The 18,099-nt window shown below is 40.4% G+C and overlaps 1 protein-coding gene and 1 long non-coding RNA gene across 6 annotated transcripts in view; one reads left to right on the forward strand and one right to left on the reverse strand.

The window, feature by feature from the left end:
* LOC142405705 (uncharacterized) overlaps window positions 1-18,099 on the forward strand; it is a 312,619-nt gene that overhangs the window by 187,827 nt on the left and 106,693 nt on the right. The window lies entirely within an intron of this gene.
* INHBA (inhibin subunit beta A) lies at window positions 429-17,619 on the reverse strand. Of its 2 annotated transcripts, XM_075493578.1 has the most exons (3): window positions 17,495-17,619; window positions 14,281-14,802; window positions 429-3,302 (listed from the first exon to the last, which is right to left on the reverse strand). In XM_075493578.1, exons 2-3 carry the CDS (start codon window positions 14,666-14,668, stop codon window positions 2,416-2,418), a joined length of 1,275 nt encoding a protein of 424 aa, XP_075349693.1. In that variant the 5' UTR covers window positions 14,669-14,802; window positions 17,495-17,619; the 3' UTR covers window positions 429-2,415. The 2 variants fall into 2 exon arrangements, with proteins under 2 accessions (XP_075349693.1, XP_075349692.1); XM_075493577.1 differs by lacking the exon at window positions 17,495-17,619 and having other exon boundaries at window positions 14,281-15,088.

Below are 18,099 nucleotides of genomic sequence, written 5' to 3' on the forward strand. Positions count from 1 at the left end.
CACATACATATGCACACACAGAGAACACCCACGCACACATGCACACACAAACAGTTTTGGCTGACAAAAAATGAAGGCCCTGATTACACTGTTTAAACATAGTTCTTGCCATGAAGGTGCTAACACGCTATCCCTAGCCAGTGTGACTGGGTTAAATTGTGCTATCTTTTTTCTACTTATTTATTTTATTTTTTTACAGACTTTGCTCTCGACAAGGTGGGGAGCCATGTTAGTGCTTCTTTCCATGAGAGGCGTTTTGAAGCCTGTCCTGTCAGAAGGCAGCTAACAGGGGCTTGGTCCTGCAAACATGTGAGAGTCTGAAGCTTCAGGCTCAGGGTTATCAAACTCAGTGTAAACAGGGCCTAAAGGTTTCTCCCATTCCCTCTTATCATCTCCCCCTACCCAAAGACAAATGTTGTAACTTTAACATTCTTTTAAATATGACAGCGATAGAATTTTTTTTAAAAACTATCTACCTATGCCCTATGGGTTGGACCCTTCAGGTTAGGTGTTGACACTGAAAATTAGGTCTTACAGGTAATGCGCAAACCCATTAAGAGTTGTCATGCTAGAGGGTGGTGGTTGAGACAGCCAGTCTTTTGCTGAAGACTGCATTTCAAACAGAAATCCTACTATAACTGCCATTTTCTGTATATTTGCAGGGTAGATGGTGGGCATGGCCCAAAGCTGCTTGCAATTTTACATCAAGACTTTCTAAGTGTACACCAGCACTTTAGGTTTCTCTCACACAAATACCATTTTGAACGTGTAGCCTCCCACTTGGTAGTAACAAACAAACAATCTTTTAACATACTGTGCTTTGCACACAAACATTCATTGTTTTAAGAACATTAAAGTGAAGCCAGAAGTGCTTATACCTTGTGTATACATACATATATACATACGGAAATATATACATATATATATATGTATATCCCTTGTATAAAGTTGTTTCCCAACAATGCACAGTTGCTGTGCATCAGGGACAAGTCTTAGTGTCGTACATGCAAAAGAGTACAATTATGCTTAGATGGACCTCGGATCCGAGCACCTTGGATCCAAATCCCAGGGCTTTTCTGGGCTTACTTCAAATGGCAATTTTCTGTTGAGAGCACTATTTGAATTTAACTGATTAACAGATATTCTAGCCTGAATGTAATCAACCCCCTGACCCTTTATTCAAACCCTAACTTATTACAGGTGAATGGTACCAACCACAAACAGACTTTTTAGAGGCTTGCACAAATGTCTTTGGTGTATGTGTCTATTCATTTTAAGGTACAAAATAATAATAATTATTATAATAATAAAAATAGCTATTTTGTGTGCTGTAGCAGTTCTTGTATAGCTCACAATAAGTGCAGCTCTCAACCCCTCCCACACCCAACCACCCTCCCTTGCAAATATTTGTTAAATAAGGATTAGACAGGTCAGACACCATTGTAGTGCAAATAGTAAACGATTAAATTTTTTTTTACAAAATATAGAAATGTTTGGCTCCAGTAACTGGACAAACATGTTCCTTTCAAGTATCTCTCACTGAAGAATTTTTTTTAAAACAAGTTACTTCCATTTAAAAAAAAGTCTTTCTGTTTTTTTTTTTTCTTTCTTTCGCAGGTAAACAGTTTCAAACCAACTAGGTTGCATAGTTCTAACGTTGTAAGCACCTTTACAAAATGTAACTTTTATTCTTTCATCCGTTTTTTATTTTATTCTGGTTTTTTCTTCATTTTTCTTTTTTTCTTTTTTCTTTTTTTTTTTTTTGTAAATGTAGTGCAGAAGATGAAGGTGTATACACCTGCACAATATTGTCCCTTTACCAATGTTAAGTATATGTATGTGTATAGTGTCTGTATGTATAGAGATATGTATATAAATACATAGCCATATATATATACACACAAACACTACACACCTACTCAGTTCCTCAGTAAATTTGGGGGGAAAGTGCCAGTGAATGTGGTGTTCATACACATGGCTTTTCAAGGAATTTCAATGACATTTTGGACTTAGTCCAAATTGCTGCAGGTTAGATGAGCTGCTACCACGGCTTGAACTGATGGGTAACTAAGGGAGAGAACATAACTCCCCTAGTAATAACTAATGTTTAATATACTACGTAATAAGATAAGGAGCATACTGAAAGGAAGGGGAAATCCCCAACCCATACCGCCATTCAGACGTATCTCATTCAAGCCCGGGTTCATGAAGCTTTCTTCCTTTTTATAGCTGAAGTCTTTTCTGATCCTCCATAAGTCTTTTTTTTTTTACCTCTTTTCTCTCTCTCTTTTGTTTTTGCTTTTATTTCTGATGATTGTTTCATTCAAAAAAGGTTATACCATGTCTGGTCTTTCCTCTTCTTGGGCTTTTGATGCATTTTCTTCTCGACGAGAAGGGTCTTGCGCACACGTGCGTCTATGAACAGCCACACTCCTCCACAATCATATTCTGTATGTCTTTCTTAATGATGTTCTGGCCATCGTCATAGTAGAGCATGGACATGGGCCGCAGCTTGGTGGGCACGCAACATGACTTGAGGTTGGCAAAGGGGCTATGGCCCCGCATGCGGTAATGGTTGATGACAGTGGAGTGGAAAGATAACGATGAACCAGATGTGCCTGCTATATGGCTGGGGCACTCTCCTTCGCAGTAGTTGGCGTGATAACCTGTAGGTGCAATGATCCAGTCACTCCATCCTATGTCCTTGAAGCTGACAAAGAACTGCTTCTTGCAGCAGATGTTGACTTTGCCATCACACTCCAGGCCTCGTCTCCGCCGCCTGTGCTGGCGGTCCTCTGAATGCCGGGCAAGCATCATCAGGAAGGGCCGATGTGATTGCTCCTTCTCCTCTTCTCCTGTGAATTCTCCAGCTTCCCTTTCTTTCCCTTCCCCATCATCTTCCTTTTTCTTCTTCTTGCCCAGTAGCACCAGGCTGGCTCCAGTCTCTTGGCACAGGTCACAGGCAATCCGCACATCCAAAGAGCTCTTGCCTTGGTCCAGGAGTCTCTGGACACTGCTGGAGACAGGAAAGATGTGCCAAGTGCTCTTACGGGTGTCCACTGCCTTTTCTGAAATCAAAGTCTCACTCCTTTCACCTTTCAGCCCCCCATCCTCCATATCTTCTGCTGCTTCAGAGTTGCCTTTTGGCTGCCGCTGCTGTTGAAACAGGCGGATGGTGACTTTTGTCCTGCTCCGGTTGGCCTTGGAGACCTTCAGGAAGAGCCACACTTCAGCATGCTCCACCACCGATAACTCACTGCCTTCCTTGGAAATCTCAAAGTGCAACATTTTCTTGGCTGTGCCTGATTTGGTAAATGGAAATAGACAGGAAGAACTTGTTAGTATGTCTGCTTGCATTCCATTAAAGAGAATTCTGTTACTGTCGCCACAGGCATGAAGTTCCCTAGGTTTCCTACTTGGCTCTTTGAATTTTTATGATACTTCTGTTCTAACCTTCCTTCACCTCATCCCCTCCTCAGTTTGTCGTTTGTGAAAATTCTCTCTTTAGAAAAGTATTTATTTGCCTGTTGTTTTCCAGTATCATATTTTAACCAAAGCATTTTGTAAAAGTAATGATATAGTCATTTATGTAAAGCATCTCATAGCAAATAAGCATCAGTAGATGCTAAGAGTTCATTTGCCTAAGCTGTCTTTGTGATCACTGTTAGCTGAAAGGCAAAAATGCTTTTGTGATGACAGTCCCTGACTATATGTACCATATGCATACAAATCTGAGCCTAATAGCTAAAGTTAGGGAGTGAGTTCCAGCCCTGCCAATTCTTTGGCAATACTTTGGAAATTATGTGGGAATGAAGTCTGCCCTTTCTCCCTCCATAAAATGCCGTTCTTCGTATGCATCTTAAAATGAGTTGTAAATGTCAATTGTTTCAAAAACAAAGAAATACTAAAGTATGAGCCTCAGCTTTGAGAGGTTTGCAGAGCTATATTGTAAAGAATTGCAGAATTGCAGCAGGCAGACTCTTCATCCTGTGAGATGTTAGCTGTAGATCCTGTTCTTAATTTAACACATTGTACTCGCTGTGATTATAGTAATGGTGAATACACTGAGAAATGAGCTAAAGAACTGTATAATTATGGGGATGGTTCTCTGGCATAATTGTATCAACTTGCTGAGATGTCATGATGATGATTATGATGGTGAGGGGGTGTTTCTCTGATACAGAGCTCATATCCCTGGCAGAAGTTGGAATGAATAATGAGGGCTGTTTAATGATTTGATCACTAGAGCATGAAAAAGTTAAGAGAGAATGAATTAGTTGGGGGGGGGGGGTGGTGGTGGTATTATTTTTTTGAGAGAGGTACTTTTCTATTTTCTTGACAAAAGAAAAAGACATGTTGGCATCTTTTGTTCTTTCTCATCATGGAGGCCAGGATGGACTGGGTTCACAGATTTGAAATGCACAGGTATCTGACCTTAGTGAGACAGAAACAGTGTTCATAATTATCAATTTGTCATTTATATTATTCTTGAGCTACCCACAGTTGTTGATGCGATTCTCTGTGCAGTGATTCTACTTATCAGGGAACCAGAACTTTGCACCCTAAAAAGGGCAAGTGGTGATCAAAAGTGAAGTGTCTGGACGCATAAAGGAAAAATTGCTCTCATGGCAGCAAGGCACTCCTCCTTGCTTCCCATTGCCACTGAACTCCACTAGTACGGGCTCCCTGACCTCCCCCATTCTCAGGTGAGGCAGAAGCGGGGCAAAATCAAAAGAGACATCTATCCCATATTCACTTGCGAATTCAAGAATTCCTGGTTTCTAAAGTGTGTAGGCAGGCTGTGCTGCCCTTTGAGCTACCTGTTGCTTTCCTTCTGTGTGAAGTCCTGGCACTGACACATTCGGCTTTCCCTGGTGGCATTCCCAGGTCAGAGAGACAGACGTTTCTGAATTACAGTGGCCAAAGGGCACAGCGTTTTGTTTTTGTTTTCCCTCTAAGTGAGAGTGTGAAATTATAGACTTTAACTGTCACTGAGATAGGGAAACACATGGTTTGTGTTAACTGCTTCTCACAGACTTTGCTGATGCCAGTCTCCAAAGTGAGTTACATTAATTTCTCAGGGACCTACGTGAACCAGTGGAACTGTGCCTTAGAAAAAGAAGTGGCTGACCAGTACTGTGAGGCATGGTGGAGTTACTGTTTTTCTGTTATTTTTTAAATAAGATTAATTCAGTAATGACTGAAAGTTCATTAGTCAGCTCTTACCAGCTAACGCTATTTTTTTCCGTTCTGGAAATGAAACTATGGCAAAGCTGCCAGCTGTGTTGGAGCAGAGGGCAGGTGATAGGCATTAATCCCACTCCTGCTCAGGTTTCAGAGCATGAGGAAATGTACAATGACATTCCTCCAGTCCAAAGGAAATCTGGTCCAAGAGGCTGGTTGCCTTGTACATAGGGATGTTACAAAGACTGTTCTCTGTGAGAATGGATACTTCTAAGGCCTGAGAGGACCATCCATCCAGCCTGTGGCTTCATTCCTCCCGACTCTCTCTTCTAAAGCAAGCTTCTAACTTTAGCTTATCCATTTCCTTTGCACAGTCCTGATAAACCCTTTCTGAGGGGGACCTGGGCTTCAGGGGAACCGGCAGGCAGGTGACCTGCCAGGAGTGGGTTGCTGCCTCCAAGAATCTCCATCCAACCCCTTCTGCTTGCTGTCCCTACCCAAGGGAACCTTGGGGGAAAAAAGATGATTTAGACCAAGCTGCAGAAATTGTTCTGGCACCAGCAGCCTCTTCCCAGCTGCTCTCTTTCCTCAAAGCTCATGGATTGGTCCGGGGAATAGGCATATATTGCTGGGAAGTGCAAACTTATTCTGTGTTCCTGAGGTACCAAGCTGGGCACAGACGGCAGTTCTGGCGCTAGGAGGGATCCTGTGCATGAGCAGATCAGCTGTGCTGGACATGAACATGGAAAATTGGCCCAGTCACATGCTCTGAAGAAAGCAGCCAGGGTGTGCAGACTGGCTCAACAGGGGAAGAAGCTGTATGGCTCATCTGATCAGAAAAGACAGACAGCCCTGTGTTACAGAATAACCTAATGCTGTTAAGTACTAACCATGATATTTCACCTTTTGTTATTTCCATGCTAGTGGGAGTTGAAAATAGTTACAAAGTTATGTATCTCCAACAGCAAATATTCATATTACCTTATGCACTGGCCAGAAGTGTAGCAATGCAGCCACTCTTTTTGACAGATATTACATGAAAGAAACAGGACCTCAAGAACTTTCTTAATTAGTTTTTCATATGTTCCTATATGTGTGAAAGTTGAATTCTTCCTCATTACTAAAAACATTAGAACAGTACAGTGGAAGTACCCGAGTCCTTGCTTTTTCTTCACTTGAGGAAAGTGAGCTTCAGCAAGGTAGCATAAGACATGTCCTTATACAGGGATAACAGCCTTCCTGTAGGTTGTTAGCTACAATAACAGCCTCTCTGGATGTGGTTAGCTACATTTTCACACAAGAATGGTTGATTCAGACTCTAAAGAAAAAAGATGCAGGAAGCTTATATGAGCCTAATATTTCTGGACAAAACAAAATTGAGTCCTCAAACCTGCATAGCTAATAAAAGGTTTTATAGCAATTAAAAAAACATTTCCCTTTCACAGATCTTTTTAGAAGGAGACTGGGAATGGTGCAAAGTTGGGGATAAAAAGCATGCTTTCACATTAGGAAAAAATTAAGCTTTTCTGAATTCTCTCCACATTCACAACTAGTTTGTTACGATCATACAGCACAAATGGTATGAATCCTGCAGTCTTTACGAGGTCACTATACTCAGACAAGCTCATTTTGAAATCAGAGTTTGGCCTGTGCTAAAACTGAATTGGGATCTCTGGATCTGGCTTCTTATGATATTACACATTCACCTTATAACAGGACCTTTATTTCCAAAAGGTTTGGTGCTACAATAAAATAAATTCTTCAAGTGTACCGAGACAAAAAAATTGCTGTATTTAATTTTCTCCAAATATTGCTTAGGGATTTAGCAGTCTGTCCTTTTTGGTCTGGGTTAATGACCAGGTTCAAAGCTTTGGAAATACATATTGTTCATCTAACTGAAAGTAAAAAGGAGACCTTCCTGAAAGTTGGGGATGGTATCACTTCAATAATTACACTTTGTTTGTCCTCTTGTCCTGCCTTTTCATCTGCCACAGCTGATTTGCAAGGGTCTTTTTCATTTCTAATCATCCTGCTCCTCCTGCCTGACTCCTGTGGAAAGACCCACAGCCCAACAGTGGTAGTGCCTTCATCGCTTCCATGCTCATATAAACGGCGATGTCAACAGCCTGGATTGTTATCATAGCAGAAAGCAGCTGAAAAAGGAGATGAGGGATTACTTTGGGCCCCCTTCGATTGCTTTTCCTCATCTCCCCTTCCCAAAGCCTTGGAGAGGCCACGTCTCTGCTTTGCTGCTGAGCAAAGTCCCTTCCAGGAAGAGGGCTGTGACGCCAAGGGAGCAGCATAGCAGCGCGAGAGACACCGGCAAATGCTGTGAGAAATGGTTAAAAATACAAGCCCTAAGAAGTAGTGCATATATGGTAAAAGGTTTAATGGAAGGAGTTACTGAATGGAAAGAAAGTGTAGCATCAGTATATATAGCATGAGAGTTCGCTCGTATCTGTTTTTCTCGTCAGTGCTGCTCGCACACCTTTTTAGGAGAGAAACCTGAACATGCAAGCAGAGGGGCGCCTGCACAGGTACCCTCCTCTCCACCTCTGGAAGGGCTGTTCAGGGCTCACGCATGGGACTCCACGCTCGGTACCTGCTCCAAAGCGGCGCTTGGTGATGGGCATGGCGCAGGAGAGTGTGGAGGGATTGGCAGAGCCCTTGCGGGCCCAGGCATGGGGGCACTGGCGGGGGCAGCCCTGCATGGGGTAGTTTGTGCTGGGCTCACGGCAGGAGCCTGTGGCTCCAGTGCGCTCTTCCTCTGAGGTGAAGGATCCTTCCTTCAGTGTTGCTGGCTTTAACTCTGCAGTCGAAGCTCATTTATTTGCAATTTGCAGCGGGATTCAAGATCGAGCCCTGTTAGTTCAAGCTATATACATATACTAGGTAGGGTCTAAGCTATACGATTAAAAGGATTTTTTTTTTAGTAAAATGCTAAGATACTTTAAAAGACTTTTTTTTTTTTAACCATATGCTGTTAAATGATTAAGGCTGTTTTTTTCATAATGGAAGTGATTATCCTTTCTGACATTATAATGTGACTTGTTCTTAATTTCTCTTAATACAGAGTATTTAAATTTTCCTTTGAAAAATGCTTGCTGTGTAAGAAGGTGCTGTTACTTTAAATTTCCATGCTTCACCACTGCTTAATTTTGAACCGTTTTTACGTTATACTGTAAGTGAACTGTTTTTCCATACAAAGCAAGCTTTTTTTTCCTTTTTTAGTTGCTAACTTTACTACTGCCTATGTTTAGATTTGGGGGAATTTGTGCTGCGTGCCAATCTGTAATTACATTCAAAAGCATCCTTCTCTTTACTTCTCATTTCCGTTCCCCAGGAGACAGAAAAAAATAGGTTACTAGAAAGGTTCCTCTAAAGAGAGTGAAGAGAAGAGCACGGTTATTGAGAGATAATTGCTCAAAATGTTTACTAATGAGTGACCGCTAAAGTTAGATGAATTGTTCACAGTGTAGAATTTATTCAGTGAATTTAGCACTGTTATCGTCTGGCAATTATCCTCTAGGCAGACTGATTATTACAAATGTGTTATTACCGTGATTAGACAGTGACCGTTTCTGTGAATGCATTTCAGCCTATGGATCACTGGCAAATGATTTATTCTAACTATTCATTGCCCTTCGTATGTGGCTGGTCATCCAGGTTGCGTGCTTTCGTTCCTGCTCCCTGACTGCCTGACTGTTGCCTCTTACAAAGGGAGGAGCAATTATGACACAAATAACAAAAAACTTATCTTTATGTTCACATACCCTTTGCTGCCGGCAAAAGCAGATTTTTTTTGTAAGAAAAAATAAGCCAAAGAAGAAAACCAGGAAAAAGGACTATTCCCCATGCATTCATGGGGGGAAAAGCAGCAGCAACCTTATTTAAATACATTTTCTTGAGAAGTTAACCCAAAGGGGCATTGACAAGGTCATTCAGAATGTGAAATAATTCAGTTCTGGTGAACCTTGACTCTCCTCTGCTATTTTGTCAGGAGGGAAGCACTTTACATCCACAGCCTAGAGTTCTTTCCAAATTGAAAGCCCTTCCCCCACATGGCTTTAAATATTTAGAAACAAAAAAGGTGTTTTTTTGGTTGAAGTTTTTTGTTACTTGATTTTTGCATTTATGTGTAAAATAGCTCAAGTGAAGTTTAGGGTCACTGGCACCAATAACATATTTCAAGGTAAAAGGAATACCAAGTCTTTGTCTTTCATAAAAGAGAGAGTAATTTTTTTTTTTTTATATATATATACTTGTAATAATCTGTTGTAAATTCTAAAATTAAGTGGATCAGAAGCTGCCAGTCTGTTTTCATTAAAATATTTAATTTCTATGCACTAAGGCCCAAATCCTAAACCCACTGAAATGAATAGCAAAGCTTCCAATTGCTTTCAGTAGACTAAGCTTCAATCCTAAATCAATCTTGCAAAGCTCTGTTGCATTAAATGAGATTGCCTTTTCATACCCATATAGACATATCTAGATATAAGAACACCTCAGCATGAATCATTTACACATATGCAGTGTAGATACATCCTGCACACAGGAGAGCACATGAATACACATACTTATCTGCAAGAACCTCTTCATATTACAATGATGCAGGTACCACTACGTAGGTATACAGATACATATGGACATACTTGAGCTTATACAGGCAAATGCATGTTCTGATATTCCCAACTGCATTTGCGTACAAAACTGTATGCATGACTACACACAGAGATGGACAGATACAGTACTTTCTCTCTCAGGTATCTTTTTCTAAACTGATTCCCACCTTTTCAGATTTGTCTGTGCTTTTTCAAGTTGTTCTCAAACTAACCAACCTCCCTGAATTCTCACATTTTGTTACAATGAAACAGATTAATACAGAATGGCTTTCTTCTTCTGGAAGTAACTTGCTTTCATTTGCTAAACTTGAAATCTTTGATATAGTATGCCAAAGCAAAAAAAAAAAAAAAACAAAAAAAAAAACTCAAGGGGAAATAGGCTTGTTTTCTAAAAGCCAAGGAGACTGCATTAAAAAAAGATGTGAGAAAATCAGCTCAGATGATGATTCACGGTCACATTTCTCAGTATCTTGTAAAAAATAATAATGATAATTTCTGATCTTTCTAGATTTCCAGAACTTCTAGCATCCATCGGTTTATCTTTTTCCCCTTTGCCTGTTTCCTTACTGCATTATTTTACTTACAGTCTTCCACTCCAGTGAATCTCTGCCTTTTAAATAAACTAGAAGAGAGAAACAAGAGCTCCACTCAGAGAAGCTACAGTTAAGCATAAAGATCTCTGGGATTCAGGATCCAATTAGGTAAAATAGGAGCTTGCAGGAAGGTTGCCTTGCGTGGAGCAAAAAGCCTTTGGAGTGTGCCCTCTCGTGGCCATTCTTTTTTCAGCACGGATATCTGTACCATTTGCTTTCAGAAGAAAATTGATGAAATGATTTAAAGAGGCATAAGCGACCCATCTTTTTTTTTCCTCCTGAACTGCCAGCCTGGATGTATAGGAGTAGGTATCTTCCTAGGAAAAGGCGTGAGTGTGTACACACATGTAGCTGCACATGAAAGTAGGCATCGTGGTCAAGTCAGTTCACCTTGACTTCACTACAAAAAGGTAGAAGCAGTCTAAATAGCTGTCAGACTTCTCATTTTTTTTCTGACAGTTCTCCTAATGATAAGCCTTTGGATTTCAGTATTTCTATCCAGTAACTCCTATCACCTTCTTGGGGGCTGATGTTAGCAACCCATTTCATTGGTAGTTTAGTTGCCAGGATCAAATTCACTTGGCAAAATCCCAGGTCTGCCTAATAAGCTATCTACTTAAAATAATGAAAGAGTTAGTAACCAACCATATTTTATGAGCATTGGGTATCTCAGTTATAAAAACTGTTGGATTTGCTTGTCACAAAATTATATGACCCCTCTCCTCAAAAGACTATTTTTAAGACCTTGAAGTAACCCACAGAGCTCTAGCACAGCTACCCTCATAGCAGGACTAATCAAGGTTAGTAATCTTAGTTTGATATGCAAGTAGAAAATCATTTTCATGTTTTACTTGTAAGAGTGCCAAAGGACAGTAGGGTGCATTTGTAAATTTTTCCCCAATACTCGCGGTCATTAGTTTTGCAAAGATCTGCCTGGATTTGTTAGCTGTGAAAACTACCTGCCAACTATTTTGCTGATTTCCTGCACATAACTACACCTGTGATTCAGACAAGGTCACTGCATTTAGTTTCCCCTCTAATTGTCTGAAGCCTGTGCTCGTTTGAATTTTGGTCTATTTTAGAAAACAGCAGTCTCAAGCCAGAGTCACGTGCACAGGGCACTGTTTGTTCATTCACTCCATTTCATTGTATGTCTGAGGATACGGCTGATGAAAGATGGAAATACTACTTTTTTCTGAAGGCAAATAGTAAATGTGGCTTCTGAAAGGTAGAGGGAATGGCTGGTTTATGTCAAGTCATACCCAAAGGAGCAAAAAGCCTAAAGTCTTATTTCTCTTTCCATAGAACTTTATTTGATACAACGTGAGATGTTTCCATTCATTTTCATTGATTTCCTATTGCCCTCTTTTGAGATAGAGTGAGTTTCACATTAAAAGCAGGAAGAACATTAACCTGACTGTGAGAGGAACATTTTTATTCTCCTGCTTGGTGTTTTAAACTTATCCATACTCTTCCCAGTTCCCACAGAGTGAAAAGTGGGGACTGTCCATGTGGCTATATTCTGTTCCTGTCTTTTTAACTCATACTTCCTATATAGCATGTCACTTGCCTTCTTTTTGCCTCACTTTCCTCAACAGGAAATATAATTCTGCTTTAATATTTGACACGCAATACTGCTGGTGCATGAGTGGAAAAGATCCCAGGTGGAGTTTACTTAAGTTGTTGCAGCATTGGCACCTGTAAAGCATGGTGGATCCTCTGATCTTAGCAAGACACCAAATATGAGTGGCTATAGATGAAAAATATGTTTTAGCAGTCTGAAGTTACTCCACAGAGTTGAGTTATCATTTCCATTATAAGCCCAAACCGTAGAGCTTGGTTTCTAGGTTGCTAATTGCTCCTCCCTCCTCCCAAATCAAAGCCTAGCAGGTATGGGAAGAAGGGCTGGAGCACCCCTCCTGCCTTAGCTTCCAGGACGGGCTTAGCGTGAAGGTGGAGAACAGCAGCAGGGAAGAAAAGGCATAGGAACGCAGCAGATGCCCCCGTCCTTCAGCTGCGCAACTCCATAGCATAAGTCTTCTTAAATTAATTTGGCTAGCAGTGGTAGGACAACACTATGTAAATCAAACTGAGTGACGTGTTAGCGTTGGGTAGTTTGTGGCGGGGGGGATCGGTGGCTGGACTATTGGCCAGCTTGTGGGCAATGGCACGATTTTCGCTGCTCACGTGACCCCGAGAGCCAATGGCTTCAGGAGCCGCCGTTGGAGGGTGTCGTACTGAGTAGGCATATATCAAATTCCAAATTCCTTTGTGTCAGAGCTCAGGAGAGACAATAATGTGTTTACAAATGATTGGGACTCACACAGTGAAGAGAAACCACTGCTCATGCCATATGTGTTTCACTGTGCTCAGAGTGAGCTGCTGAAAACCAGGTGGGGAATCCGACTCATAGATAGCTTAGAGATTTCCTTAGAGATTTCCTCCTTAAAAAACCTCATTTCTAAACTAACGTTGAGCCGCTCCTGCTTCTAGTGACCACTGGCATTGACACCTTCTGCCTGCTTTCTGAAGTGGAGGGGATGGAAAAACCAAAAAAGCCTGAGCTTTCATACTGAAAGAACTGATAATGTGTATATTGACAAGGACTCCAAAGGCAAGGGCTCCTTGTACAGTTGGAAATCGGACAGCCAGCAGGAATGTCTGCTCTTAAAAACATGCACACTTCTTGTGCATGGCTTCCCTGCAAACAGAACATCTGAGTCAACAGGTTTTCAGGACTGGAAACTCTGAGTGTTGTCTTAATTGTTTATACTGCAGCAGCAAACTTTTAAACAAAAATGCTTGGAGTTCCTTTGCATACTTTGCCTACCATATGCTGTACCAAACAAAACAATGACATTCTTTTAAAACCGTCTTGGCAACAGGAAAAATGCTTTGGCTAGACAGCATCATAAAAAGTTGCTGTTAGTTAGATGATAGAGTTATTGCTAGATACTGCTATTGATGCATGTATAAACATACTCACATACACTAACAGATAAATATGCACATACATATACATTGAATTAAAACGGGTTCTGGTCCTATTCATGTAGGAACAAGACAGTAAAGTACAACTTTAGAGCTGTTTCCTATAGGCAGTTCATGTCAGTCTTAACCCATTACTTTAGTAAATATCTATATTCTGAGCTCTTACTGTATAAGAGTTAGGGAAAACAGAACTGTGAAAGAGTTCAAAATACACCCTACCAAGGTTGCATTTTTTTGGCAGGAGTGTTTTAGGAACAGAATCTTTTATTCCACTATGCAGAAGTCTGCATTACAAATTGGATCAGCTACAGCAACTTGTCTGGTTCTATTGAACTGGACATCTGACAGTCCCTGCAACGCTTTATTGCCGAAGATGCTGTGTTAAATTAAAAAAAAAAAAAAAGCCCTCTCACTTCTAAAAGTTAAAGCTGCTTCATCTGATTTTATAACTTCCACTATAATTTTTACATGAAAGGGTTGTTTCTCAAGTAGTTTGCAGCTTACTTTGTCTTGATAAACTCCCCAAAAGGCTTCAGTCCTTTTTCTTTCACCATCAGCTCTGCAATCCAGTACTTTACTGCAAGTACTCTGGCTTCACAGGCACAGTTTGGAGGTCCCCGCTGCAGCCTGACTTTCTGCTCAAGATTGGTTAGAGAGCTTCCTCCCTGTGTGGCTGTCTGTGCTTAGCAAGTGTAATCTGTAGCCAAGACTAAGTCAGAAAAATCAAATTCCTTCAGAGTCTCGTCCCCCCCATCCCATTCCTCTTTCTCCCTTCCCCCAAGTCTCATCCTACAACCTTGCAGAAAACATTATTGCTGAGGAGAAGAAAAGAAGTTAATTGCAGTTCTGGCACAAAGGATATTTTACAGTTTTGTTTTTCAAGCACTCACCTGATTCCGCAAAAGTGATGATTTCTGAGGTTTGCTCCACAACTTCATTCATTTCAGCTCTTCTTCCAACATCATCCTCTATTTCCACATAACCATCCTCTCCCACCTTTCCCACATGGAGTTTTTTGATGGCATTTAAAAGTGCTGCCTTGGGCACCGGCTGGGTGATATTAGGTCTGTCCCTCAAGTGCAACATGTTCAGTATGTGCTTCTTTACTGCTTCCACCATCTCAGGCTGTGAGCTGGGCACATCCTTTGAGAGCGTGGCGAGGGCACATGATGGACAGTCAGTGACTGAACTGTGCCCCTCGGATCCTGGGGTTGGGGAACTCCTCACTATAATCCAGCAAAGCACCAACAAAAATCCTCTCTTCCAAAGCAAAGGCATCCTGGCAGCAAAAGTTGTTGTGATTCCCTTTTTAAAAGGCCCTGCTTTTCCTCCCCCTTCACGCACAGTTTTTTTGGGGGCTGGTTTGGTTTGTTTGTTTGTTTGTTTGTTTTTCCTTCTCTTCAGCAAATTCTCTGGAACAAGAACCAAAAGTTTTCTGTGAAGTTTTGTTTGCAGGTTCCCTCTCTGAATGCAATAAGTGCTGTAGATGTTTGTGGCTGTCAGGGAGAAGAGTTCTGACTCTGTCTCAGAGTAGGAGAGAGACACAGAGAGAGGGGGGGAGAGAGAGAGGACGGATTGGCCTAAAGTGAGTGAGTGAATGAGAGAGGGAGGGAGTTTTGTCTGTGAGTAAAGGCTATGATTAGGAAGGGGGAGGAACAGGCAGGCTGGCTTCCTTATGCTCATTGCTCCCCTAACACACACCTCTCTTCAAATATCACTACTCGTGGTTTCTGCCCTCCCCCCTTTCTAAAATCTCTTTTCATTCCTGTAAATTTACTCTTTTTTTCTTTTTTTTTCTCTCTGTTTGACCCTCCTGACTCCCCCCGGATGTCATTCCCCCCCCCTTCTTTTTTTTTTTTCCTTTCTTTCTTTCTTTTTTTTTTGTTGTTTTGTTTGTTTTATTCCTTCAACAGTATCACCGGCTTAACTAAACAGAGGAAACATGAATGAATGAAAAGAGTGAAACCTTTTATTAACGAGCACCTTGCTCTTGGTCATGCCTGGTATTGTTAGGGGTAGCAGGAGATGTTAAATAGCTTGTGAATGAGATGGGGATGAGGGCAGGGGCTCCAAATATTTTGAGCAGAACATTATTCTGCCTTGAGTAGAAGAGGAAAGGTCTTTTCTGCTCACTTCTAAATGCTGGAGGTTATCAACACTGGCAAGAGATCTGACGGGAGCAAAATAACACTGTTGTTTGGAGGGCTATATAATACGTGACACACTCTCCAGCTGCAATACGCGGCCAGGCACTGAAAGCCTAAGCAGGAGTTGGTACGGCACATATCTGTGACATGCTAAGGTAGTGCCCTTGCACCACAAATATCCCTACTTCTATGCTAGTCTGTGCCTAGAAGCTCTTAGGCAGATATATTTAGGTTTGGGGTTAATCAAGTAATGTCTGAAAAATGCTTTGAAGGTGAAAAGAGTTACATGTCATCTGGCCAAATCATACTCGCTCCTGACTCAGGCAAATCCCTCATTGATGCCAATAATAATTCTGTCTGAGTGAAGGCTGAGTAAGATCTTCTACATTTGGCCCATTGCTATTAGAAGGTACTTTTTGTTTCATTCATTTAAACCACACAGAGCAATCATAATATTAGAATAGGACATTGGGAATGAAAAGCAACCTAAAACACTGCTAGGAGCCGAATTTCAACCAGTGTTGGTAGACCCTTTCCAGTTTATGCCCGTGAGGGTTTTGCTCTGCAGTGAAAAGTCATTCTCTGTGTCACTGCCATGGCTTCATGTTGCCTTTACATTCTGTAGCCTCTCCTTTCTGTTCCTTACCTAGCAAGGGTGAAGTTAGCAAGCTCCCTCACATTTGAACTTGGTAATGGAAAACGAGAAAACTATAGCTGATATGTTAGATAGACTCTAACTTTTGAGGTTCTTCCCCCCCCAGACTTTAACTTGCACAGATTTTCTTAGAACAGCTTCTGCTTTTTCAGTATATACCCTCTTTCTTTTCCTTTCTTTCATTCTCTCTCTCACACACCGCTGTCTTCTCAGGTGTGCTTACTTCCTACCCAGCAAATATTCCACTTTCACTATATTACCATCAACCATTGTATTTTATTGGAAAGGAGTAATTTATAAATATAAGCATTGTAAGGTCTCTAATTTCCGTGAGATGACTACAGACACATGGGCTGAGAGACAGGCAAGGAATTATAGAGTAAATGAAACATACAGAAGTAATTGAACAATCAACCAAAGTTTTACAAATGTTATATATTGCAAGTCCTTTTCAATTAAGCTCTTTTATAAGTCTTTCACTGTTATAAGGCATCCACAGTACACCCTCATCTGTGTTTTACTGACCTCAGTTGCTATACTGTTATATACTGTTACACTTATGGGTCTGTCAGCATTATAAACCCTGCAGCCATTCTTATAAACACATCTTTGTAACACAAACCTCACTATAATACATCTAAATTTCTTGGATCTTATGAACAGCCCGAAGTCTGTTGTAATTATACGAAGTCTGAAAGTCAGCTTGAAATAGAACTAAAAGTTTAATTGGACGAAAAAATAATTTCAGATGAAAATATGCATTCATGATTAGATGTACTAACAGATGATATAATTAAAGGGGTTATTTATAGTTCTAATATAGCACCTATCCCAACAGTGTCTGATGAAAAGTAAGGGATAGGCATAAATCAATATAAAATACAGATAAGTATATGTGGGTTCTTGCTGTGGGGTATACATTACTTGCCATAGATAACAGGTACACTTATCACAGACAATCTATTACATATAGGTATAGCATATTTTCCTTGCATGCCATGATGATGACAGATTTAACATTAAAGCATAACTTTTTAAAAACCACTGTTTTCTAAAAGCGAGTCTGCTGCTACCGCTGATACATAGTTCATTTGTACTTACATACATACATATATATATGTACAAAAATACATAGTGTTTGAATAAATATAGAAATGGTGGTTCAGACTCTTTCTATAAAATTACCTGAGCTGCAAAGCTCTGTATATGCATCCATTCAATACAGCCCTAACAGTATGCAACAGCATGCACAGGAATTAAAAGTTTCAGTTTTAAAAGAAAAAAGCTGATTTAAAGTTTTACCTCTCTAGTCCTGACTCTCAGAAGGAGACTGCTGTATTGTGCATTAAGAACTGCTGAAGTTCCTCTTTGTGGTATTTATAATGCGAAGCTTTATACTGTACTTCTCATGTGTACACTCACATATAATGTCTGTCAAAAGTAAGTGGGCCGGATCACTGTGCTGGATTGGTTAATCCTGTTACATCAGCAATTGACTGTTTTTCCTGTATGAGACATACTTCTGGTAATTATCTAATGGAAACTCCTAATTGTCTAGCATGACAAAATATCGTGGATTCAACTTGTAGTGGTGATCTCTGTATCCATTTAAAGAATAGAACTTAAAATCAGACTGAAAGCAAATATTATGAGTCAGGAAGACACACTCCAACTTGTTTTATTGCATAGCTAGATATAGATATTATTAGATGTAGATATCACTGATTTAGTTCAAATACAGTATTTGCCAGATACTTAATTACTAGTTTGCAAATTGTTTTCTTCTTTCATACTTAAGGATATACCAGATAATCTATTTGCAAATTTGGATTCTTTTCAAATTCAGGAAAATGCATTTGATTAAGAATCCTTTTGCTGTGGATGAATTTTTTTAATTTAATCTTTGT

Source organism: Mycteria americana, chromosome 2, assembly GCF_035582795.1.
Source record: "Mycteria americana isolate JAX WOST 10 ecotype Jacksonville Zoo and Gardens chromosome 2, USCA_MyAme_1.0, whole genome shotgun sequence".
Lineage (NCBI taxonomy): Eukaryota > Metazoa > Chordata > Aves > Ciconiiformes > Ciconiidae > Mycteria > Mycteria americana.

Bases quoted from the DNA above. Each gene is read 5' to 3' on its own strand.
- INHBA (XM_075493577.1), bottom strand. From the start codon at position 15,073: ATGAGCATAAGGAAGCCAGCCTGCCTGTTCCTCCCCCTTCCTAATCAT. The intron at 3,303-14,280 runs GTGAGTGCTTGA...TTACCAAATCAG, and splicing joins CATCACTTTTGCGGAATCAG to GCACAGCCAAGAAAATGTTG.